Here is a 22,614-nt window from a genome sequence, read left to right on the forward strand (position 1 = left end):
AATATCTGTGTAAACAATGAGTGACGTACACGCGCGAAAGATCACTTCGGGTGCTTGCGCAGACCGAAGCGCCTGTGCCTTCAGATCACTTGGACGTGGCTGTGGTTACACAAGGTAAAAACGATATAAATACTGTTCGTTTTCTCACACAAACCGCTCGTTTCGTGTCTTAGGCCATCAACGTGTACTTACATTTATGAGTCATTAAATCATGTTTAAATTGGACTTCTCCGTGCATGTTCTTTGAGGTGGTGACCATAGACCTCAATTATATGACAAAACAAGAACGGTTTGACCTAAAAATATCAAAATTGAAAATACTGTGGAAACAAAGACACCTACATCTTGGATGCCCTTGAGGTAAGATAAAACAAACCAAAAATGTATTTCAAAGTGAACTATCCCTTTAATGTGAGGTGAAATTACAACAAAAAAAATGAATTCTGAATGGTTTGGTCAGACAGATGGTTTTTTATCCAACATTTTTAAAAGTAAACTAAAAACAAACTCCTGATTAAACATGTACAAATAAATTAACAAATCACCAGCGGCTTAAAAAAAAACACATGAAAATGAAGCATTTGAAGCGGCATTGCAATGTCATGGCATCATGTCACATAAAATTCATTTTTATTATTGATATATGGTGAAAACATTTCTTTCGCGAATAGAAAATATGACACGCTCAGCAATAATTCATTATTCAGGTGGAGTCACCACATGAATCTTTGCGCAGCCGTACTGTCGGGCCACTGAAATGTTTTATAGATGAATATATAGACCGTAGCAGCATTGACTGCGGTGTAGAAGCTAAACTCAAGAAGCAGTCTGGGTAAAGACGGCACAGGGACGTGAACGCGATATAACAGATACGGGAGGATGAAATATCGAAACTCCAAGAGTTTCTGCGGAACGGTCGCCGCCACCAGACACGTACAGAACGCCAGACACCAAAACAAAGACTTGGACCTCAAAGTATCTAGAAAGTTCCATCCTGCGAACACATATCCAGGGACTAATAGGAAACGGACAAGGTCGTGTCTCTGAAAAACCCTCTTCCAAACGTAGAACGGAAAGTGGCGGTTGTCCGCGAGCAGATACTTGTGAACAAAAGTGAACTTCCAGACCAGAAACAGGAAGGACGTCATCAGCGCGGCATAAATGAAGGGTTGCTTTCTTAAAGACTGCAGGAACCGGATGACCCTTTGGTGACTCAACGAGGCGGGAAGAGAAAACACGAGCGCAAACGACAGGAAATAGAAAAACTGAGGGAAATTCGGACACGCCTCGTGACTGCTGCGATCTCCGACCACGATTCCGTCGTTCAACGCCGCGAAAACCACGAAAAGAACGCCCACTGCGATGTACGGCCACGTGGACAAGAACACTGCCTTAATGTTGGAGGGAGATTTGAGGAAATCCAACAGGAAACGCATCACTCGCATCGCACCGTTGATGGTTAGAGGGATTTGAGAGGGGGATTTTTCCTCCCGCTTCTTCGATTGGTCGGTTCGCCAGGTCTCGTCCATTTTTTGGGCCAACACGGTGCCGGCGCAGAACGCCACCCAGATGATGTTGGTCTGCCGGAAGAGGACGGCGCAGACGCCGAGGAACGCCGCCGCTTTGTGGCATCCGTACAGAGTCATGAGGTACATGAAGAGGGTGAAGAACGTGGAGCCGGCGTCCGTGTAATACAGGAACGTGAAGAAGTACAGCACGGGGAACGTGGACAGAGCCAGGGCAGAGAATATTCTACGAGACGCAGAACGGGACTAGAGAGAGAGAGAGAATGAAATATGATGAGAGTATTGATTTTGAGGCTATGTTGTTGCTCAGGTGGTTTGTGTTGGCCTTTGTTGATGTTATTACTTTTCTAAGCGATCAGATTTATTGTTTTCGCTTGGTTGACAATGAAATGAGCTAAAAAAATAGACTGCAAACCAACTGACTGCTGACAATACACACCTTAGCAACCACATAGCTTAAGAAATATTTCTAATTGTCATTTCATGTTAAACAAAAGTGTTACCAATATTTAACTTAAACTTGCGTGCACCTAATTGAAGAATCACCACTAAACTTATATGGGGGGGAAAATGAGATCAAATCATACACCTTGTCTTTGATGTGCAGCCTGCAGATGATCAGATAGATGATGTAGAGATTGCCACTATTAAAGAGCAGATTGATGAATCTCAGCATGGCAGTAGAGCAAACCACCCTGCCCTTCAGATCTGCCAGCCAAACCAGCGGCCTGATCAGACCCACTGATGCCAGATACAGCCCAGGAAGAGTGGTGATCATCGGATCCCACTGTGGAAGAACACACATGGCCATTAATGACCAAACACGCACACAAATACTGAGAGATTCACGCATCATTTACAACCATACCTCATTAAACTTCCCATCACAGTACTTCTGCGCTTGAGGGACATGGAATATCTCATCCATGTACGGATCTCTCTGTTCCCGAGTGATTTTGGAGAAAAGAAGGCAGGATATGAGAAAGTTAATGCTGCACAGAGCCGTGAAGATATAAACCTCAAATCTCTCCATCCTTATTCAAACAAACAAACAAACTCGATATTTGATGTTATTACGCTTATGGAAATGGATGGTTAATATAGCATGCGATGCATTCGTTCCTTGTAATCGCGCTTCTTGAGTTTCAAAAATGTACAAATATATGCAAAAATCGCATTTTTAAGTTTTGGTTTATTTTGACAGCTTAGTGGTGCGTCACATACTAGAGTCCGTGTGGAAATGGGAACGTGGATATTTAGTTCCCACACAGATTTTGTCATTAATCATTAAAATAATAACAATAATTCTTTTGTCCGTTCTATTGTTGATATATATGAATATATACATCACCTATTCTATAGTATTGTTCCTTACTGAAAATCATGACAAGTCATCTCGACAAATGTGCTTAGAAAAATTGTAAAAGCCTTACATGAAATCTGCTTTCTACTGTAGAAGTATTTGATTTAACTTTCTGCATATTTTATCTGTAAAAATACACAATAAAGAGTTAAAATACAAGTGGTATTATTACTGGAATAGTTTTTTTTTTAAATTTTAGTTTAGTTTTTTTAGCTGTATTATACTTTTATAAACGAAGGTTTGACGTAGACTATTTAACGATGACCATTTAAAATAGGAATGTAATGTATGGAATATCGGAATATCACCAACGCAAGTCGGATGGTGTCACATTGTTATTATTCCGTCCGTATACACTGGGTAGCGCGTGCTGTCTAGATAAAGTTGATGTACTGAACGCATTAAAATATTAATAATGCAGCTTACACACGATTTGGAACTGTTTCCTAACTACACGGTGACTCAACTTCTCTTCAAAGATGTGAAAAATGCGACGGAGTTGAGGAAAATGGCAGTGAATGGCGAAATAAAAGGCGCCTTGATCAACCCGTCAATGGTAAGAGCACGCAAATGCAAGTTAACGTTACAGACTTTTTTTATGATTCTAAACTTTGCAGAAAATCACCAATGGTATCCATAGTTCACGTCGAAATCCTATGCTCTCAAAAAAAAAGTACAATGGGGATAACTTACCATTTATTGGATGTATAATATGGCAATACTGTTGAAGATAGATAGACAGTCACATGTTTGTATCAAAGTTTTTTGAACATTTACCATAGAATACTATAATTGAATTCAATTCACAATACACATTATTTCAAAGCAGAGTTCACATTACAATTAGTGATCTGTTATCAGAGTTAACTGTCTAAGTTATGTATTTCAGAAATGTATACAAAATCACAAAAAGGTATTAATTTAAACGATGTATTAATTTAATACAGAAACAATAATGAATACTTGTTTGTTAACAAATGATTATAACATTTAGAAAAGCGTAGCATTGGTGCATGCATGATACCATTATACAATGATATGGTAATTGATGTAACCTTCTTCTTGTATTGTTCAGTTGCTATCATAGTTTGAGATTTGCTGTATATTTACTAATTTCTTGTTCTCTGTAAAGGTCGTGGACGCATTCCAGATCCTTGTGGCAGCAAATAAAGCAGTTCACCTCCATGAAATTGGGAAAATGAAAACCCGGAGCCTTTATTCTGAAATCATTTTTAATCTTTCACCCACAAACAACGTAAGTGACGTTCCAGTACAGGAACACAGCTGACACTAACTTTATTTGGTTTACAGGGTGAAATTTTAACATTCAAGTGTATTGGACCTCGCAGATATCCGAAGCGTTCAAAAGGTTCGGGGTCTCAGACAGTGACAGTGCGGTTCACATTGTGTTAGTACACAATAAAGAAGAGAACCTGAACGTCGATGACATCATCTCAAAAGTGGACGGACAACAGATTCCTGTTGATCAAGTGTCCGATTTGATGGATGCAGCAAAAATTAAAAAGGTTTGTCTCCTTTTTGACAGTACTGATGTAGAACAATTTAAGATGGATCTTGTTTATTGAAAGTACAATTGTCTCTCAATACAGCTCTACAAAGTCGCACCGCAGGAGGAAAAGTGCGGCAGTCTTTTGGACGCTGTTGTTTGCAGGATGGCCACTAAAGATGTTGCATAGAGAATATATAGGTGTTGATCTGTAAACAAAAGCCTATTTATTTGAAATTCCTTGGTTTTATTATATATATATATTTTAAATAAATACATCCTCTTGAAAGTCATTGGCTACTTTGCTGTATCTCTATTTTTCAGATATTCTACACAAAAAAAATCAGAAAATTAGAACTTTTTAATAATAGAAAAAACAGCACCTTGTAATATTGTTAACTTTCTTTAATGCAGATATGTGAGCTGGTGAGATTATCTAAAAAGTGGTTACATTCATGTATTTAGCAAACACTTTCATCTAAAGTGACTTACACAAGCAATTCATCACAGAGATTACTTTTTATTTATACCTTGATAAATAAACTGTACATTTAATAGGAATTGTTAGTCCTTCATAACAGCATATATATATCATATATTTCATATGCATGTTTACTTTAATTGAAAAAGCCAAATTTTGTTATGTCTAACATACTTATTTCATACCTCCAGTATGTTAAATATGCAAAAAGATACTACAGTCGTGTATATTAATTATATTACAAATGTTAAAAAGAGATTAGACAACACAATCGGCATATTAGGCAAGTTATCAAATTACAATGAAAAAAGAAACAAAAACTAGAAAATAAACTAGAAGAGGAGTGATTTAAAACCTAAAATTGTATTCTATTGCTTTGACGATAATCGCTTTTTTATGATGACCATTACAGTTATTAATATCTAATAATATGAATAATTGTTTATTGTAAAATTTTAGTGTTTTGCACTTTTAAATTATTATTCATGTATTTAATCATAAAACAAGCGATTGTAAGAAGAAAATTTATCGACAACAGGAGAAAGAAAAAAGAAGACATTTTCTATAACAGCTTTTTTTAATACAATGATTTTCTGGAGGCCACTGTGAAAAAGAGTTGACTTGTGCTTAGTCCGGGAAGTTGCTAAACTCGTCTTTGCCAATGTTTCCTCCGCTGAGAATGACCACCACACTCTTGTCCCTGATGTCTGGTATTTTGTCATTGGCGACGGCAGCGAACGCCGCAGTACCTGAAGGTTCAACAACGAGACCAGCCTTATAAAGCGTGGAAACGGCAGATTTGATCTCCTCGTCGGTCACCAGCACGATGTCCTCCACGTGCTTCTGACAAAGCTCATACGGCAAGGTACCTGAGGTTCAATCCCAACATACAAGTTTCGATTAGCTCAAATAAAAATCCTGAATCTTAAATAATGTAAACTTCTGCCGTAAAGTTTCATTTCATACCTGCAAATGGTGGCGCTAGCCCCGAAGCGATGCTTTTAGCATCCATGCCAACAGGCTTCTTCTCAATGAAGCTCTTGTACATTGTACAAGCTGTTGAAAATCAAGAAGATTTAACAATGTGCACTTGGAACAACTCTGATAAGAAGGTCACAGGTTGCTATCATGTAATTACGGAAAACACAGCATAAGCTCGTTGTTTTGGTTCAGGAGGAACTGGAAAAGGCCTCACTGACTGTGCTGATGACCATCATTACGTTCCGTCCGAATGCAATGATTGGACGAACATTTTTTGGTCCTGAGACTTCCACCCATAGGAAAATTGTCATTATTTGTAAATTGAAATTTTATTTCAGCTATTTTCCAAGGCAACATTTCTCAATTGGCGACATTTCTTGAGCGCGACTCTCAAAAATCACTTGGCATTTTTACCTTCTTCTGGTTCCACTCCATAGATCTTTGTGTTCTCACAACCAGTTAGTTTGACGGCGGCTGCCACACCAGCAAGTAACCCTCCTCCACCACAGCAAACCACCACCACATCTGGACAGGGCACAACCTCCAGGATCTCAAAACCTAAGCTATCATTGGAAAAGACACTAGCATGAGTGAACCAATTATAATACAATCTATTATTGATGCATGTGTTCAATTCGTCATGATGGTGAGTTTGGGGTTATTTGATGCAAAATTAAAATCCCATCATCACTTACCAACTCTGAAGACTTTCAAACCTGTATGGCATTACTTTCTAGTTTTTGCAACCCAAAAGTAGATTGTGGACAGGTTCACACAGCTCTTTTCCATAAAAATTTCATTAATGCTGATACTACATTTATGATAACTTTAATGTTCTTTTTGGAGCTTGGCCGTCACAGTTACTGTTGGGGATAAGGAATTACAAATAGAATGAGTTACATATTCAGATTACTTTTTCAAGTAACAAGTAAAGTAACAAATTACTAGGGTTGGGTATCGAGAATCGAGTATCGATTGGAACCGGGACTAACTTTTCGTTTTTCCCGGAATCGTTCAAAAGTTTAAATTTCAATTCCTAGTTTCGATATTCACAGTCCGCCGAGCGGAAGAAGAAACCGCTGAACAACACCAACGAAGAAGCGTCTACCGGAAGTATTGGCATAACCGCGCGAGTCGAACATGAGTAGCTTACGTCAGCGGTCCAAAGTGTGGCTTCTCTTTTCTAAAAATTAACGAAATCTCGGCAAAATGCAAAATTTGTGACAAGTATTTGTGACAGGAGTATTTCCTTCAAAAAGACTGTTGGTTAGCAAGGTTAGCTAAACTTTTTTGACCCTGCCTCTTAAAAGAATCGAAATCGAGAATCGTTAGGAATCGGAATCGAAACAAGGAATCGGAATCAGAATCGTTCAAATTCAAACGATACCCAACCCTACAAATTACCTTTTTAATTTACAAAATATCTGAGTTACTTTTTCAAATAATAACGCAAGTTACTTATTTGAAATCCGTCGAAATCACGGCACCAATCAGAAAGGTTGGGGCGGGCTTTACACGATGACGACAGCGCTGGGATTTGGAAGTAGATTTTGTAGCCTACATTACAAAGATGGATGCCGCCGTCGAATATCACTCGTTCGAATAAGCAATCGCTTCTGTTTTAAGTGATTTGAACATTTCCTTTTTGTTAAAAAACTGAGCAAAGAACAACACTTGGAGATGTTTCTCCGCTGGCCGCCGCTCTGCATACGTCATCTCCTTCATCGCTCCGATTGGTTTTAGGTCTACCGCGACGTCCTTTGGTGATGCCCCACTGGAAATGATTTGTCTATGACGCTTTGCCAGACCATAACTCAGTTACAACTGAGAATGGTCTGGTTTTAACCAGGCTAACATTGCACATTACTTACCATAAAAAGATCACAATTAGTTACTTTTTAGGGAGTAGCGTAATTTGTAACTCATTACTTTTTAGAAGTAACTTTCCCCGACACTGGTCACAGTCATCATTCAATTTCTCTATAGAGGAAAAAGCATAGAACATTCCTCAAAATACCTCCTGTTGTGTAAAACTAAAGAAAGTCAGGCAGGTTTGGTATGACATGAGGGTAAGTAACAGGATTTTCATACTTTGGATGATATTTCTTTAAATCCCAGACATGTATTTAACCTGGCATGTCCAGCGATAAGGTCCGAATCATCGTAGGAATGTAGGAAAGTCATGCCGTCCTCTTGAACACATCGGTTAACAACATCCATTAGATGAGTAGTTGGCGCTCTTTCAACCTCAACTCCCAAACTCTATAAATGTTTGACAGGTTTTGTTTCGTTAAGATTTAATAAAGAAAAGAAGTGCATCTGCAAAGTGTATTAAATAAAGTGTGTAATACTTGTATCAGCAGAGATCTGGAGATGGGGGCAGTTTCTGGCATCACCACTTTGCCTTTGGATCCATAATGCTTACATGCATACGCAAAAGACTTCCCATAATTCCCAGCAGACATGGTCACAAAATTGTCCCCTTTGAGTCTCTTGGCAAACTGGTTTGCAACACCTCTTATTTTAAAAGAACCTGCAGACAAGGAAAGACACGTTTAAAAAATTGTATGCTACAATAACCAAATCAAACAGACACAAACCAACCTGTCCTCTGCATGTTCTCCAGTTTGATGTGAATTTCGCTGGATGTTTTGAGCGGCAGAGTGGTTTGGCACCATGGGATCATTGGTGTGTTGATCACATCCAGCGGGCTGAATCTCACAGTCCCACAGGCCTCTCTGAGCATCTCTACTGTAATGCTGTCTGCTGACACTTCTCCCATTGCTCTTAGGCGATCAGTCAAACCTTCCTAGATTGCTGATGGATAAATAACATACAAAATCAAAGTAAACATTCATTAATATATATATACATATATATATATATATATATATATAATTCATATTTATTTTGAATAATATAACGAGTATTAATTTGTAACTAGTTTTTTTTTTTTATTCACACAAAATCCTTATGGTTTCTGTTAGAAATCAATATCCATATGTGAGAAAAGGAAAATTTATTCATTTTTGTATTTTTATGAGTTTTGAGTTCGTCGCGGTTGTGACGTCATTGTCGCATTGCGCGCGCTCTCGCTTCAGTCCGCGGGAGGTCTGAGCAGAGCGAGGTGTGTGTTTCTTGCACTCCTGTTATAAAGTTAGTTAAAAGTGAAAAAAAGAGTTATTAATTCATTAATCTGTGTTTTGTTGGGACACAAATGAGCATACATGCAGGAGCTGGCTTTATTACACAGCCTGCAACAATTTAACTGCATTTTCCCAACTTGGTGCTTCACAGATAAAAGAGTCATTGAATCAGCAATTTCGGCTCCAGTCTTTATTCATTGCCTCCACCGCACAACACAACGCAGAGGGGTAGCTGAACCGGTTACACATATACTTTATTATTATTTCAAAATAATTATTGTATGATTATTGTTGTTTTTTTAATTAACAAGTCCAATCGGGCACCTCATTTTGAGGATCCCCCATCTATACACCATTGAAAGATATTTAAATGACCTATGTAGCCTACATATGTTCAAGAAAATTAAGTATAATATAGAGAGTAAAAGAAAAGTGGTGATTGTGTGAATCACACCGTTGCAAACCGAGTCCGATCGAATCTAAAAAACATAAGTGTTTCGCCCTCCTGTGGTGATTTGTGTGAATTACACCGCTGCAAATTTCTTCTGTCTTCTCTGTTCTGTCCTTATGTTAAAATACATACATAACGTTACACACACACACACACACATATATATATATATATATATACAAAAAACTAGACTTTCTCATTCAAAGGAAATCATTATTTTCTGCACCACAGAGCTTGTCAAACATGTTGCTGCTGTAATTTCACAGGAACTTTAATCCAAAGTCTCAGATGTGATCTGACGAGAGTAAAGTGCAGTTTTCCTCCGCTCCTCAAGGCGGCAGAAGCGGGTTCTCCTTCAGTCTGACGCTTCTGCTGCTTGACAACATGACACTTGATGACAATCACAACAACGCGAGCAGATCCTGCAGATGGGAAGATGACAGCTCTTAATGTCACTTTAACAGCACATATTACAGCTCAACCGCAAATAAAACCGACGCAATCAAACGACACATAAATGAGGAACCGAGTACGGCACAAGACTCACCTGTAAGTAACTTTTACTTTAGCATGAAGTCAAGTTCTCTTGTCAGTCGCTATTGTAGCGTTACCTTTTTAATCTTTGAATGAATCGCCCTCTGATATTCACACTGTAAAGTGTAATAAGAAGGACTCAGTTGATATTGCAGTGTTTTCTGGGTGTATGTGAGAGTCAGCAGGAGTTGTGTCTTGTGTGAAGCTCTGATGTTCTCCTGTTGCTTCCTGCTTTTATTCTACTTCCTGTTATGACTGGGATCTGAGAGTGAAAACTGCCTTTAGAATGGTATGCAATTAAAATGTCACAGTATTACTACAAGCATGAAACAATACAAGTAAAGAGCAGTGACTAGACACTTTGCAATTGGTTTTCTTTGCATAGCATTTCTAATATTGTTCTGATGTTTTGTAGGTTTGGCTTTCTGTGAATGGGGAGTTAGTTTTTAGTTCTGTGTGTTCAGTGTTTTTATAATTGTGTGTGGCCTGTAAGACAGTGATTAAGTTGAATCTCTAGTTGTTGTTACATGTATAAGATTCAAATGAATCGTCCTCTGATTTATGTGTAGTGAAGTAGAATAATAAGCAATTGTTTCTAGTCTCTTTTGTTATTAGTTGTCTTACTGTATGTAATAATCTAGTGGATTGATGCTTGTTAATAGAATCAGTTGGTGTGTGTGTGTGTGTGTGTGTGTGTGTGTGTGAAGTGTGTGTGTGAAGTGTGTGTCTGCTGCTTGTATTGTATCGTAGAGATGCAGTGCTTTTCTTCTAATGAAAACTGTCAGGATCAATCCTTGTGCAGGAACATGTCTTTTAGGATTACTGTTGTATGAAGGAAGGTTTCATCTTAAAGTTGTAACTCCACTTGGGCAGTTCTTTACAGTGTACATGTTTAAGCATCAGCTCTCACACTGAAAATATGTTGCAAAGTATATGAAAATGATGCTACGATTTGAATTAGTTTTACAGCCTACAAATGGACACAAACTCTGAATAGGGAAAAAGCCTTATTTCCACCCGAAAGAAGGCCTTTTCCTTATTCAGTGTTTGTGTCAAATCATAGCATCATTTTCATGTACTTTGCAACATATTTTCACACAGATTTAAGACTTGTTTTTTAGTAGTCAGTCTACTTTTATTTAGATGAACTTAAGTTGAATGTTATTCAGTATGTAGTAATGTCTGTGTCTGTATTTCCTCTACAGGACACGGGATGTGTTTGGAGTGTCCAGTCATCAGAAGCAGAGCTGTGGGACGTGTGGACAGACATTGACTCTAATGATGGACTTCTGCTGATGGACAGGTATGTACATGCTTATGTTTTACTGTGCTAAACATGTAGGTTCCCATCATTTTCTTTTTGAAGGGCCTCCCCCTTTGAAAAGCAAATGATGGGAACCTAAGCGGGTGGGGAAGGGACGAGGAGGCGAAATTTTTATATAAAAAAAAAAAAAAATATATTTTTTTTCCTTGTTTCCAAAAAGCATAACCCCTGCTGCTGACTGTCCCGGAAGCTCCGGGGGGAGACCGTACTGGTATCCCCCTCCTTTGGGCGCGCCACTCACACAACATCCACTCCTATCGCGGAGATCTAGCTGGGATCGAACCAGCAACCTCTGAACCCGTGAGGCAGCGCTCTTACCTGTGAGCCACAGATCTCTTGCTGATGATGTGCTGGAACTTATATTTCACTGTTATCCTGAGAGTTTCCAATAAAGCAGTTAAAGTGAGATTCGAACCCACGTCTTCATCAGTCGTGTCCTCAGAGAGTGTGTGTTTATCCGCTCGCCCATCATGGATTTCACGTTGACAGCTGGTTTTGGGGCCCCTTGTCTAATGAGAACTATTGAAAGTCAGCAATAGTGGGACTTGAACTCAGGACGCTGTGATTGAAACACAACTCTTTCTCTCCTGAGCCACTGAGTCTGCCGAGATGAAGAGCATTTTCAACCGGTTTGATCCAGAGTTGTGTGTTAAATGATGAATAACTTTAACAAACATGGATCTGAAACAGGACTTTCTGGTTGGTGAGGTTGACAACTATACGCTGAGCCTGTGAGTCAATTATGTTGTTTTAGATTTCAAGTTTAAAGTTCTTAGCGTATGTAAAAGATTATCGTCATTGATTAATAATTCATTGACTACTCAGATCTATTCTTATAAAAAAATGTTTTTATTTTTAAGTTATTCTTTGTATCAACTGTATCAGTGTGTGTGTGTGTGTGTTGTGAATTGTGTTGTCCTATCGTCTTTCTATATGAATGCCCTCCTGTGGTGATTTGTATGAATCACACCGTTGCAAATAAAGTCTAAAAAACTGTGCCCTCCTGTGGTGATTTGTGTGAATTACATATAGAGAGTAAAAGAAAAGTGATGATTTGTGTGAATTACACCGTTGCTAGTCTCAGCCTCAGACGTCACGCCCACGGAACGTTGGCTAAACGTCTGATGCATATGGTACACTTAACTGGAAACACTTCAGGAATGTCGAAGTCGTCATCTGATTGGTTGAATTTTATCGGATTTCCGGGGGGCGTCAGTGTCGCGTTTATTTTCGGTCCGCCGGGAAACAGCGCAGAAGTGTGATTGCGGAAGAAAAACTGTTGAGTTTATGAGTGACAATGAGCATTAATCAAGATCAGCTAAACGTAGTTGTATGTCCCCTCCTATCGATTATGGAAGATCAAGTGAAGTACTTAATTGCGAAGGGGATATCAGCCGTGTTTGTGGGCAAACATGAAACAACAGACGCTGACATCGCAGCTGGCCGATTCAGTATTCATATATGCGCACACTGGATTATAAGGTGCATAAGAAACGTTTGACTGCGAGTATTCAATGTGCGGCGGCTCGCTGACAGCTAACGTTACACCTGGCTGTTTTGAATGAGACGAGCCGGTTACTGTGAACGGGGAGCGCTTTATGAACATAACTGTGACGCACAAGCAGCGCCGGGTACAGTGTGTCTGAGTGAGCGCTCGTGAGCACGTGATTTAAACACATAACCTGATTTATACGAGGTTGAACTGGCCGTGTGACAAAGCGGGCATAAGATGGACATGAGCGCGAGTTTGTGGGTGAATTTAATAACGCGGACCGTTGTTAACGAGCGCCTCCGGTGACTGCTGCTGAGTCTGACTGACTTGTTGCACGCCGGTCTGATGTTGTGGGGACATTTCCACGCCCCGAAACGTGACGCTGAATGAAACGAACTGTAATTGGTTGTTTGACATGTCGGTCAAACGGCCTTATGGGCGGGCCTTGGCCAAAGAAAGCTGCTATGAATTCCAGACCTTCAGCCGTCAGTCTGAAGGTCTGGCTACGCGAGACTACACCGTTGCGAACCGAGTCCGATCGAATCTAAAAAACATAAGTGTTTCGCCCTCCTGTGGTGATTTGTGTGAATTACACCGCTGCAAATTTCTTCTGTCCTCTCTGTTCTGTCCTTCTGTTAAAATACATACATAACGTTACACACACACATACATACATAAAAAAAAAACTAGGCTTTCTTATTCAAAAGCAAATCATTATTTTCTGCACCACAGAGCTTGTCAAACATGTTGCTGCTGCAATTTTACAGGAACTTTAATCCAAAGTCTCAGATGTGATAGACCAACGCCACTTTTGCGTCATCGAAGGGTAACGCCCCCTTTTGGGGGAAAACACCATTTCAATCACAGTGTTCTGAGTTCAAATCACACTATTGCTGACTTTCACTTGTTCTCATTAGACAAGGAGTCCCCAAAACCAGTTGTTGTTGTAAAATCCATGGTTGAGTGGATAAACACTCTCTGAGGACAAGACTGTGATGAAAACATGGGTTCAACTCTCACTTTAACTGCTTTATTGGAAACTCTCAGGAAACACTGAAATATAAGTTCCAGCACATGTCTTGAAAGATATCTGTGGCTCACAGGTAAGAGCGCTGCCTCACGGGTTCAGAGGTCTCTGTGATGGGAGTGTGTGTGAGCAGCAGGTGCTTGAAGGAGAAGGAAACCAGTACAGTCTCCAATGGTGTAATTCACACAAATCACCACAGGAGGGTGACACTCTTTTATTTTTATTACAATTGATTTGCAATGGTGTAATTCACACAAATCACCACAGGAGGGCGACACTCTTTTATGTTTATTACACTTGATTTGCAACGGTGTAATTCACACAAATCACCACAGGAGGGCGACACTCTTTTATGTTTATTACACTTGATTTGCAACGGTGTAATTCACACAAATCACCACAGGAGGGCGAAACATTTCTAAGTTTATTTAGACTCGATTTGCAACTGTGTAATTCACACAAATGACCACAAGAGGGCGAAACACTTTTATGTTCATTTAGACTCGATTTGCAACGGTGTAATTCACACAAATCACCACAGGAGGGCGAAACATTTTTAAGTTTATTTAGACTCGATTTGCAACGGTGTAATTCACACAAATCACCACAGGAGGGCGAAACACTTTTACATTCATTGGACTTATATTGTTTTGTTGTTTTTATTTGCAAATATATCTATTTGAATTTTGAACAGAAGACAGGACGGAACATAGATAGTGTAAATAGTTCTGTTTGGAAGTTCTTATGTTTTTCTCCTCTCACCCTCTTACAGAAGTGTAGCGCATTTACACTAGCTCGTTAGACGATGTAGTTTACAAAAATCTCCGCAGGTGGGTTAAGCTGATATGCGGTAATAAGACTGAATTTGTTAGGCCTAAAATCACCGCATGAGGGGGCAACACTTTTATGTTTATAAGACTTGACTTGCAATGGTGTAATTCACAGAAATCACCACTGAGGGTCTACACTCTTTTATGTTTATTACATTTGATTTGCAATGGTGTAATTCACACAAATCACTGCAGGAGGGTGACACTCTTTCATGTTTATTACGCTTGATTTGAAACGGTGTAATTCACACAAATCACCACAGGAGGGCAAAACATTTTTATGTTTATTTAGACTCGATTTGCAACGGTGTAATTCACACAAATCACCATAGGAGGGCGAAACGTTTGTAAGTTTATTTAGACTCGATTTGCGACGATGTAATTCACACAAATCACCACAGGAGGGCGCAACACTTTTCTGTTTATTAGACTTGATTTGCATCATTTTAATTCACACAAATCACCACAGAGGGCGACCCTCTTTTATGTTTATTAAACTTGATTTGCAATGGTTTAATTCACACAAATCACCACAGGAGGGCGACCCCCGTTTTACATTCTTTGGACTTATATTGTTTTGGTGTTTTTATTTGCAAATATATCTATTTGAATTTTGAAAAGAAGGCAGGACGGAACATAGATAGTGTAAATAGTTCTGTTTGGAAGTTCGTTTTTCTCCTCTCACCCTCTTACAGAAGTGTAGCGCATTTACACTAGCTCGTTAGACGATGTAATTCACAAAGATCTCGGCAGGTGGGTTAAGCCGATTTGCGGTAATGTCACCACAAGAAGGTGAAACACTTTTGTGTTTATTTAGACTCGATTTGCAACGGTGTAATTCAGACAAATCACCATAGGTGGGCAAAATATTTTTAAGTTTATTTAGACTCTATTTGCAAAGGTGTAATTCACACAAATCACCACATGAGGACATTTTTATTTACCAAAAATTGACAGATAAGAGCGGAAGAGCCAGTGGCTTAGTGGTCTGACCGTTAGATCTTGGCGTGGGCAATCCAGGTTCAAATCTCTCTTGTGGTGTTTAGTTTCATTGGTTTTTCAACAAATAAAAAAGACAAAAGTACCAAAAATTGATGAGTAAGAGTGGAAGTGCTGGTGGCTTAGTGGTCTGAGCGGTAGATCTTGATGTGGGCAACCCAGGTTCGAGTCTCTCTCTTGTGGTGTTTAGTTTCATTGGTTTTTCAACAAATAAAAAAGACAAAAGTACCAAAAATTGATGAGTAAGAGTGGAAGTGCTGGTGGCTTAGTGGTCTGAGCGGTAGATCTTGATGTGGGCAACCCAGGTTCGAGTCTCTCTCTTGTGGTGTTTAGTTTCATTGGTTTTTCAACAAATAAAAAAGACAAAATTACCAAAAATTGATGAGTAAGAGTGGAAGTGCTGGTGGCTTAGTGGTCTGAGCGGTAGAGCTTGTTGTGGGCAACCCAGGTTCGAGTCTCTCTCTTGTGGTGTTTAGTTTCATTGGTTTATCAACAAATAAAAAAGACAAAATTACCAAAAATTGGTGAGTAAGAGTGGAAGTGCTGGTGGCTCAGTGGTCTGAGTGTTTGATCTTGGTGTGGGCAACCCAGGATCGAGTCTCTCTCTTGTGGTGTTTAGCTTCAATGGTTTTTCAACAAATAAAAAAGACAAAATTACCAAAAATTCATAAGTAAGAGTGGAAGTACCAGTGGCTCAGTGGTCTGAGCATGTCCTCCTGGGGTCAGAAGGATCTGGGTTCAAACCCCAGCCTGGTATGTGAAGCATGGTTGCGTGAAGGACATCCAGTCGTGAGCTGTGACAAGCTGCAAAACTGAGCGGATCAGGTCATGACCAGGATGAGAGAAGGCAGGACACGAAGGGGGGAGTACATATCCAAACCGCTCCCCCTGGGACTTCCAAGACAATCTCAAGCAGCGGTTATGTAAAAGGAGTCCAAATTTTCCAAAAATTACATGTAAAATTTTTCACAAAAAAGCCTAAGTCAACATTTTGGGCGTGGCTTATGGACACTCCTCCCTTTTGGGCGTGGCTTATGGCCACTCCTCCCTTTTGGGCGTGGCTTATGGACACTCCCCTTTTGGGCGTGGCTTATGGACACTCCCCCTTTTGGGCGTGGCTTATGGACACTCCCCCTTTGGGCGTGGCTTATGGACACTCCCCCTTTTGGGCGTGGCTTATGGACACTCCCCTTTACTGTTGATTGTACCTGCACTCCATCAAGGTTCAAATCTCAGCTGTTGCTTTCATGGGGAAACCAACCAGCACTTGAAAGGCATTCCCACTTACACACATGCTGAAAAATTCAGACTACAAATACATTAATAAACTGGATTTGTAATGAGGAAATCTTAACTGGTCTGTTTTATCTTGGCAATCATTAAATTGCAAATCAGTCACAGCTTGTCCAAATTAATAGACAAACTAAACCACGTGGGCCACACATCATCTGAATAATTAGTTAATTGACTGATCAACAGAGTCAGTAACAGGAGGTGTTGATGTTTAGAAAGCCAAGATCAGCTGGAAATCATGAACAGCACACAAATGTCACATTTACCATTTTATTGGACACAAACTTAAGTAGATCATTGTCAAAAACATGCCAGTTCAAAACAGAAACAGGTTGAGTCAGGAAAAGGCTCAGATGCATAACAGTTCGGCGGTTGCTCCTCTCAAAATACTCCATGCAAAGTCACTCACTGCTTTTCCTCATGACCTCCAGCAGCTCAAACCAAGAGATCCCTACAAACAGACAGCAGTGAGACATTTAGAAACACTTCAAATTTCACTAATAACTTCCCCTAGGAAGCTACAAATCTCAGAAAGAAACAAAGTGATTGTTTATAGAATAAATATAGATCATAGGAGGTGAAAACGCATGCTCATTTTATGAGCAATTAAACCAATGCAACAGCATCTGTAAGATATCAATCAAGCTACAAAATAGAATTAAATGTCACTTTGATGTTAATCCAAAACAACAAGTTAACATACAGACTCCTTCTACGAGCTATACAAGTATTTTACAAACCTGTTCCAAGAGCCACACCAACATTGCACACCCCTCGACGTCTTTCTTATCTGACCCATATATGTCTGGTTTTGGAGTCTCTACTAACGAGCTGATGAGTCGATTCAGGTGTGATTGATTAGGAAGAGTTGGAAAATGTGTTGTGTTTAACCACTGCACCATCGTGGCTTTCACAATATCATCTGTTGTTTGGTGCAGTTTGTTGGATATGCATTTTAACATAGGCAATCTAAGATTCAAACGCAACCATTTATTTATTGAACTCTTTTGAGTTTATTGAGGGCTTTGTTTTCTGTGATAAAAATATTAGCAACTGTGGGATTTGGACCAAGAACTGAATGAAAGACAAATGATTAGCCACTGAGCCACGGCATTTGTGATGTTTGATATGGTTCATTGTGGTTGTTTTTTTAGTTTAGCAACAGCATTCATTAAAACAACAATTTATTGTTCAGCTGCTAGAGCGTTTTTTTACAGGGTTGGAGATAAACTCAGGAAAGTGGCTCATCAGGAGAAGGATTAGGGACTTTTTTTTTAAATCTCTTTCCTCTTCATGCTGTTTTCATATATTAATGCAGATACACTTAGTGTCCACAAGGTGGGGTACATGAACACATTAATCTGGTCTCTGGTTTCATGCACACATGCCTGCTCTCCATCCAGGATTCTCCAAACACTTGTCCTATGTAGAGAAGCTGGAGTCTGTCTGAAGGCAGAGAAACACAGGACACTGTGTCTGTTATATTAGGCAGTAAAAAGCGTCAGGTGGGGAACTTGGATACTTGAATGACAAAAAAAAGGTATTTTACCACCCTTCGGGTGCTTTAGAATAACTCTTCCTTACAATATGATAGAGACATAATTCTTTTTTCCAGTGTTTGCTGACATGTGCTGGAATCAACCAAAACTGTCTGCATGGTGCTAGAGCACACAGGGCCTGAGATCTACACTTTCAAAAATGAATTTATAACCTAAAAATCAAAAAGCGTCTTTTTTTGTTTTGTTTATTATAACACAGACAACATACACTAAAATATTTACCACTTTCAACAGTGTTTTATGAAATGACAAAGGGTTTTCTGTAATATGACACTGGAATTTTGCATTTATAGCATTGCATATGGGTATGGGGGGACTTTAGATCTGGGTAGGCGGAAATTACAACAAAAAAAGGTAATATTCCTCCCTTCAGATACATTTGAATAAATATTAAATAAAACATGATACAGACAAAATTCAGTGGTGCAGTGGCTCAACACACGTTCTCGGCTGATGGGTTGCACTGGAGACGTGGGTTCGATCCCCACCTCAGCATGATTTATTGTAAAATCGCAGGGCTCGAAGAGTGAAATATAAGTTCCAGCACATGTATCAGCAAGAGATCTGTGGCTCACAGGTAAGGGCGCTGCCTCACGGGTTCAGAGGTTGCTGGTTCGATCCCAGCCAGATCTCCGCGATACGAGAGAATGCTGTATGTGTGAAGGGGCGGGGATGATTCGGGTCCCCCCCCGAGCCCCGCCACAATGGACAGCAGGGGTTATGCTTTTTTTATACATTAAAAATTTAGCTGTCTAAAAATTTTGCCCTGCCGTCCCTTCCCCACCTATTTAGGTTCCCATCATTTGCTTTTTAAAGGGGTCACCCTCCAAAAAGAAAATGATGGGAACCTACATGTTTAGCACAGTAAAACATAAGCATGTACATACCTGTCCATCAGCAGAAGTCCATCATTACAGTCAATGTCTGTCCACACGTCCCACAGCTCTGCTTCTGATGACTGGATGTAATGGTCCAAACACATTCCTTCTGTAAGGAAAGACAAGAAAAAAAAAGATTAGTTTTAGAAATACTCAATATTCTACATCTATAAATGACAATGTGAAAGTTAGTCTAAAGACTAGTTAATAAAAGGAAATGGAATAAATTAAAAGCCTAAAGTTGTACAGTGTGAAAATATATTACTATTATAATAATATAGTATAGTTCAGTAAGGCTGTATCAATAATAATCTATGATTTGAATTACAGTTTTACAGGCTACAAATGGACACAAACACTGAATAGAAATAAAGCCTTCGGTGCGAGCGCTGACGCTTGATGCTTAAACATGTACACTGTAAAGAACTGCCCAAGTGGAGTTATAACTTTAAGATGAAACCTTCCTTCACACAACAGTAACCCTAAAAGACATGTTCCTGCACAAGGATTGATCCTGACAGTTTTCATTAGAAGAAAGGCACTGCATCTCTACGATACAATACAAGCAGCAGACACACACTTCACACACACACACATCAACTGATTCTATTAACACGCATCAATCCGCTAGATTATTATTACATAAAGTAAGACAACTAATAACAAAAGAGACTAGAAACAATTGCTTATTATTCTACTTCACTACACATAAATCAGAGGACGATTCATTTGAATCTTATACATGTAACAACAACTAGAGATTCAACTTAATCACTGTCTTACAGGCCACACACAATTATAAAAACACTGAACACACAGAACTAAAAACTAACTCCCCATTCACAGAAAGCCAAACCTACAAAACATCAGAACAATATTAGAAATGCTATGCAAAGAAAACCAATTGCAAAGTGTCTAGTCACTGCTCTTTACTTGTATTGTTTCATGCTTGTAGTAATACTGTGACATTTTAATTGCATACCATTCTAAAGGCAGTTTTCACTCTCAGATCCCAGTCATAACAGGAAGTAGAATAAAAGCAGGAAGCAACAGGACAACATCAGAGCTTCACACAAGACACAACTCCTGCTGACTCTCACATACACCCAGAAAACACTGCAATATCAACTGAGTCCTTCTTATTACACTTTACAGTGTGAATATCAGAGGGCGATTCATTCAAAGATTAAAAAGGTAACGCTACAATAGCGACTGACAAGAGAACTTGACTTCATGCTAAAGTAAAAGTTACTTACAGGTGAGTCTTGTGCCGTACTCGGTTCCTCATTTATGTGTCGTTTGATTGTGTCGGTTTTATTTGCGGTTGAGCTGTAATATGTGCTGTTAAAGTGACATTAAGAGCTGTCATCTTCCCATCTGCAGGATCTGCTCGCGTTGTTGTGATTGTCATCAAGTGTCATGTTGTCAAGCAGCAGAAGCGTCAGACTGAAGGAGAACCCGCTTCTGCCGCCTTGAGGAGCGGAGGAAAACTGCACTTTACTCTCGTCAGATCACATCTGAGACTTTGGATTAAAGTTCCTGTGAAATTACAGCAGCAACATGTTTGACAAGCTCTGTGGTGCAGAAAATAATGATTTCCTTTGAATGAGAAAGTCTAGTTTTTTGTATATATATATATATATATATATATATGTGTGTGTGTGTGTGTGTGTGTGTGTGTGTGTGTGTAACGTTATGTATGTATGTATTTTAACATAAGGACAGAACAGAGAAGACAGAAGAAATTTGCAGCGGTGTAATTCACACAAATCACCACAGGAGGGCGAAACACTTATGTTTTTTTAGATTCGATCGGACTCGGTTTGCAACGGTGTGATTCACACAATCACCACTTTTCTTTTACTCTCTATATGTAATTCACACAAATCACCACAGGAGGGCACACCACTTATGTTTTTTAGACTCGATTTGCAGCGGTGTAATTCACACAAATCACCACAGGAGGGCACACCACTTATGTTTTTTAGACTCGATTTGCAGCGGTGTAATTCACACAAATCACCACAGCAGGGCACACCACTTATGTTTTTTAGACTCGATTTGCAGCGGTGTAATTCACACAAATCACCACAGGAGGGCGACACTCTTATGTTTATTACACTTGATTTGCAACGGTGTAATTCACACAAATCACCACAGGAGGGCGAAACATTTCTAAGTTTATTTAGACTCGATTTGCAACTGTGTAATTCACACAAATGACCACAAGAGGGCGAAACACTTTTATGTTCATTGGACTTATATTGTTTTGTTGTTTTTATTTGCAAATATATCTATTTGAATTTTGAACAGAAGACAGGACGGAACATAGATAGTGTAAATAGTTCTGTTTGGAAGTTCTTATGTTTTTCTCCTCTCACCCTCTTACAGAAGTGTAGCGCATTTACACTAGCTCGTTAGACGATGTAGTTTACATAGATCTCCGCTGATGGGTTAAGCTGATTCTCGGGAATAAGACTGAATTCGCAAGGCCTACAATCACCACATGAGGGGGCGACTCTTTTATATTTATTAGAATTGAGGTGCAATGGTCTAATTCACACAAATCACCAAAGGAGGGATACACTCTTTTATGTTTTATACACTTGATTTGCAATGGTGTAATTCACACAAATCACCACTGGAGGGCAACACTCTTTTATGTTTATTACACTTGATTTGCAATGGTGTAATTCACACAAATCACCACAGGAGGGTGACACTCTTTTAAGTTTATTACACTTGATTTGCAATGGTGTAATTCACACACATCACCACAGGAGGGCGCAGCACTCATGTTTTTTAGACTCGATTTGCAACGGTGTAATTCACACAAATCACCACAGGAGGGCGAAACACTTTTACATTCATTGGACTTATATTGTTTTGTTGTTTTTATTTGCAAATATATCTATTTGAATTTTGAACAGAAGACAGGACGGAACATAGATAGTGTAAATAGTTCTGTTTGGAAATTCTTATGTTTTTCTCCTCTCACCCTCTTACAGAAGTGTAGCGCATTTACACTAGCTCGTTAGACGATGTAGTTTACAAAAATCTCCGCAGGTGGGTTAAGCTGATATGCGGTAATAAGACTGAATTTGTTAGGCCTAAAATCACCGCATGAGGGGGCAACACTTTTATGTTTATAAGACTTGACTTGCAATGGTGTAATTCACAGAAATCACCACTGAGGGTCTACACTCTTTTATGTTTATTACAT

General features: G+C 39.3%; 3 protein-coding genes and 2 long non-coding RNA genes across 6 annotated transcripts; 3 read left to right on the plus strand and 2 right to left on the minus strand.

Moving 5' to 3' along the window:
* Positions 1 to 420: 420 nt before the first annotated feature.
* alg10 (ALG10 alpha-1,2-glucosyltransferase) lies at positions 421 to 2,774 on the minus strand. The gene is made up of 3 exons (XM_039668506.2): positions 2,395 to 2,774; positions 2,116 to 2,313; positions 421 to 1,772 (listed from the first exon to the last, which is right to left on the minus strand). The coding sequence occupies exons 1-3, from the start codon at positions 2,557 to 2,559 to the stop codon at positions 714 to 716; spliced, it is 1,422 nt and encodes a 473-aa protein (XP_039524440.2). The 5' UTR covers positions 2,560 to 2,774; the 3' UTR covers positions 421 to 713.
* A 436-nt stretch (positions 2,775 to 3,210) lies between these two features.
* On the plus strand, positions 3,211 to 4,666 carry tprkb (Tp53rk binding protein). Its single transcript, XM_039668513.2, has 4 exons — positions 3,211 to 3,445; positions 4,022 to 4,144; positions 4,239 to 4,415; positions 4,500 to 4,666. The coding sequence occupies exons 1-4, from the start codon at positions 3,305 to 3,307 to the stop codon at positions 4,584 to 4,586; spliced, it is 528 nt and encodes a 175-aa protein (XP_039524447.1). The 5' UTR covers positions 3,211 to 3,304; the 3' UTR covers positions 4,587 to 4,666.
* Positions 4,667 to 4,801: 135 nt separating this feature from the next.
* srr (serine racemase) lies at positions 4,802 to 20,788 on the minus strand. Of its 2 annotated transcripts, none has more exons than XM_089126599.1 (7): positions 20,648 to 20,788; positions 8,463 to 8,675; positions 8,210 to 8,391; positions 7,990 to 8,120; positions 6,273 to 6,421; positions 5,844 to 5,933; positions 4,802 to 5,746 (listed from the first exon to the last, which is right to left on the minus strand). In XM_089126599.1, exons 2-7 carry the CDS (start codon positions 8,638 to 8,640, stop codon positions 5,505 to 5,507), a joined length of 972 nt encoding a protein of 323 aa, XP_088982725.1. In that variant the 5' UTR covers positions 8,641 to 8,675; positions 20,648 to 20,788; the 3' UTR covers positions 4,802 to 5,504. The 2 variants fall into 2 exon arrangements, with proteins under 2 accessions (XP_088982725.1, XP_088982724.1); XM_089126598.1 differs by lacking the exon at positions 20,648 to 20,788 and adding an exon at positions 9,682 to 9,771.
* On the plus strand, positions 9,344 to 12,311 carry LOC148965206 (uncharacterized). Its single transcript, XR_016149696.1, has 3 exons — positions 9,344 to 10,004; positions 11,195 to 11,292; positions 11,474 to 12,311. It is a non-coding gene; the product is annotated as an uncharacterized LOC148965206 (long non-coding RNA).
* Positions 19,361 to 21,004, plus strand: LOC120476720 (uncharacterized). The gene is made up of 2 exons (XR_016149697.1): positions 19,361 to 20,649; positions 20,775 to 21,004. It is a non-coding gene; the product is annotated as an uncharacterized LOC120476720 (long non-coding RNA).
* The last annotated feature ends 1,610 nt before the right edge of the window (positions 21,005 to 22,614 follow it).

Source organism: Pimephales promelas, chromosome 24 (assembly GCF_988280905.1).
Source record: "Pimephales promelas chromosome 24, fPimPro1.hap1.1, whole genome shotgun sequence".
Taxonomy (NCBI): domain Eukaryota; kingdom Metazoa; phylum Chordata; class Actinopteri; order Cypriniformes; family Leuciscidae; genus Pimephales; species Pimephales promelas.

Coding starts and splice junctions, on each gene's coding strand:
- tprkb (XM_039668513.2), top strand. CDS start 3,305: ATGCAGCTTACACACGATTTGGAACTGTTTCCTAACTACACGGTGACT. Junction 4,145..4,238: donor ATCTTTCACCCACAAACAAC/GTAAGTGACGTT, acceptor TGGACCTCGCAG/ATATCCGAAGCGTTCAAAAG. Junction 4,416..4,499: donor ATGCAGCAAAAATTAAAAAG/GTTTGTCTCCTT, acceptor CTCTCAATACAG/CTCTACAAAGTCGCACCGCA.
- srr (XM_089126599.1), bottom strand. CDS start 8,640: ATGGGAGAAGTGTCAGCAGACAGCATTACAGTAGAGATGCTCAGAGAG. Junction 8,392..8,462: donor GGAGAACATGCAGAGGACAG/GTTGGTTTGTGT, acceptor CCTTGTCTGCAG/GTTCTTTTAAAATAAGAGGT. Junction 6,422..7,989: donor CTTATCGCTGGACATGCCAG/GTTAAATACATG, acceptor TTCCAATGATAG/CTTAGGTTTTGAGATCCTGG.
- alg10 (XM_039668506.2), bottom strand. CDS start 2,559: ATGGAGAGATTTGAGGTTTATATCTTCACGGCTCTGTGCAGCATTAAC. Junction 2,314..2,394: donor GTGATGGGAAGTTTAATGAG/GTATGGTTGTAA, acceptor GTTCTTCCACAG/TGGGATCCGATGATCACCAC. Junction 1,773..2,115: donor GGCTGCACATCAAAGACAAG/GTGTATGATTTG, acceptor CTCTCTCTCTAG/TCCCGTTCTGCGTCTCGTAG.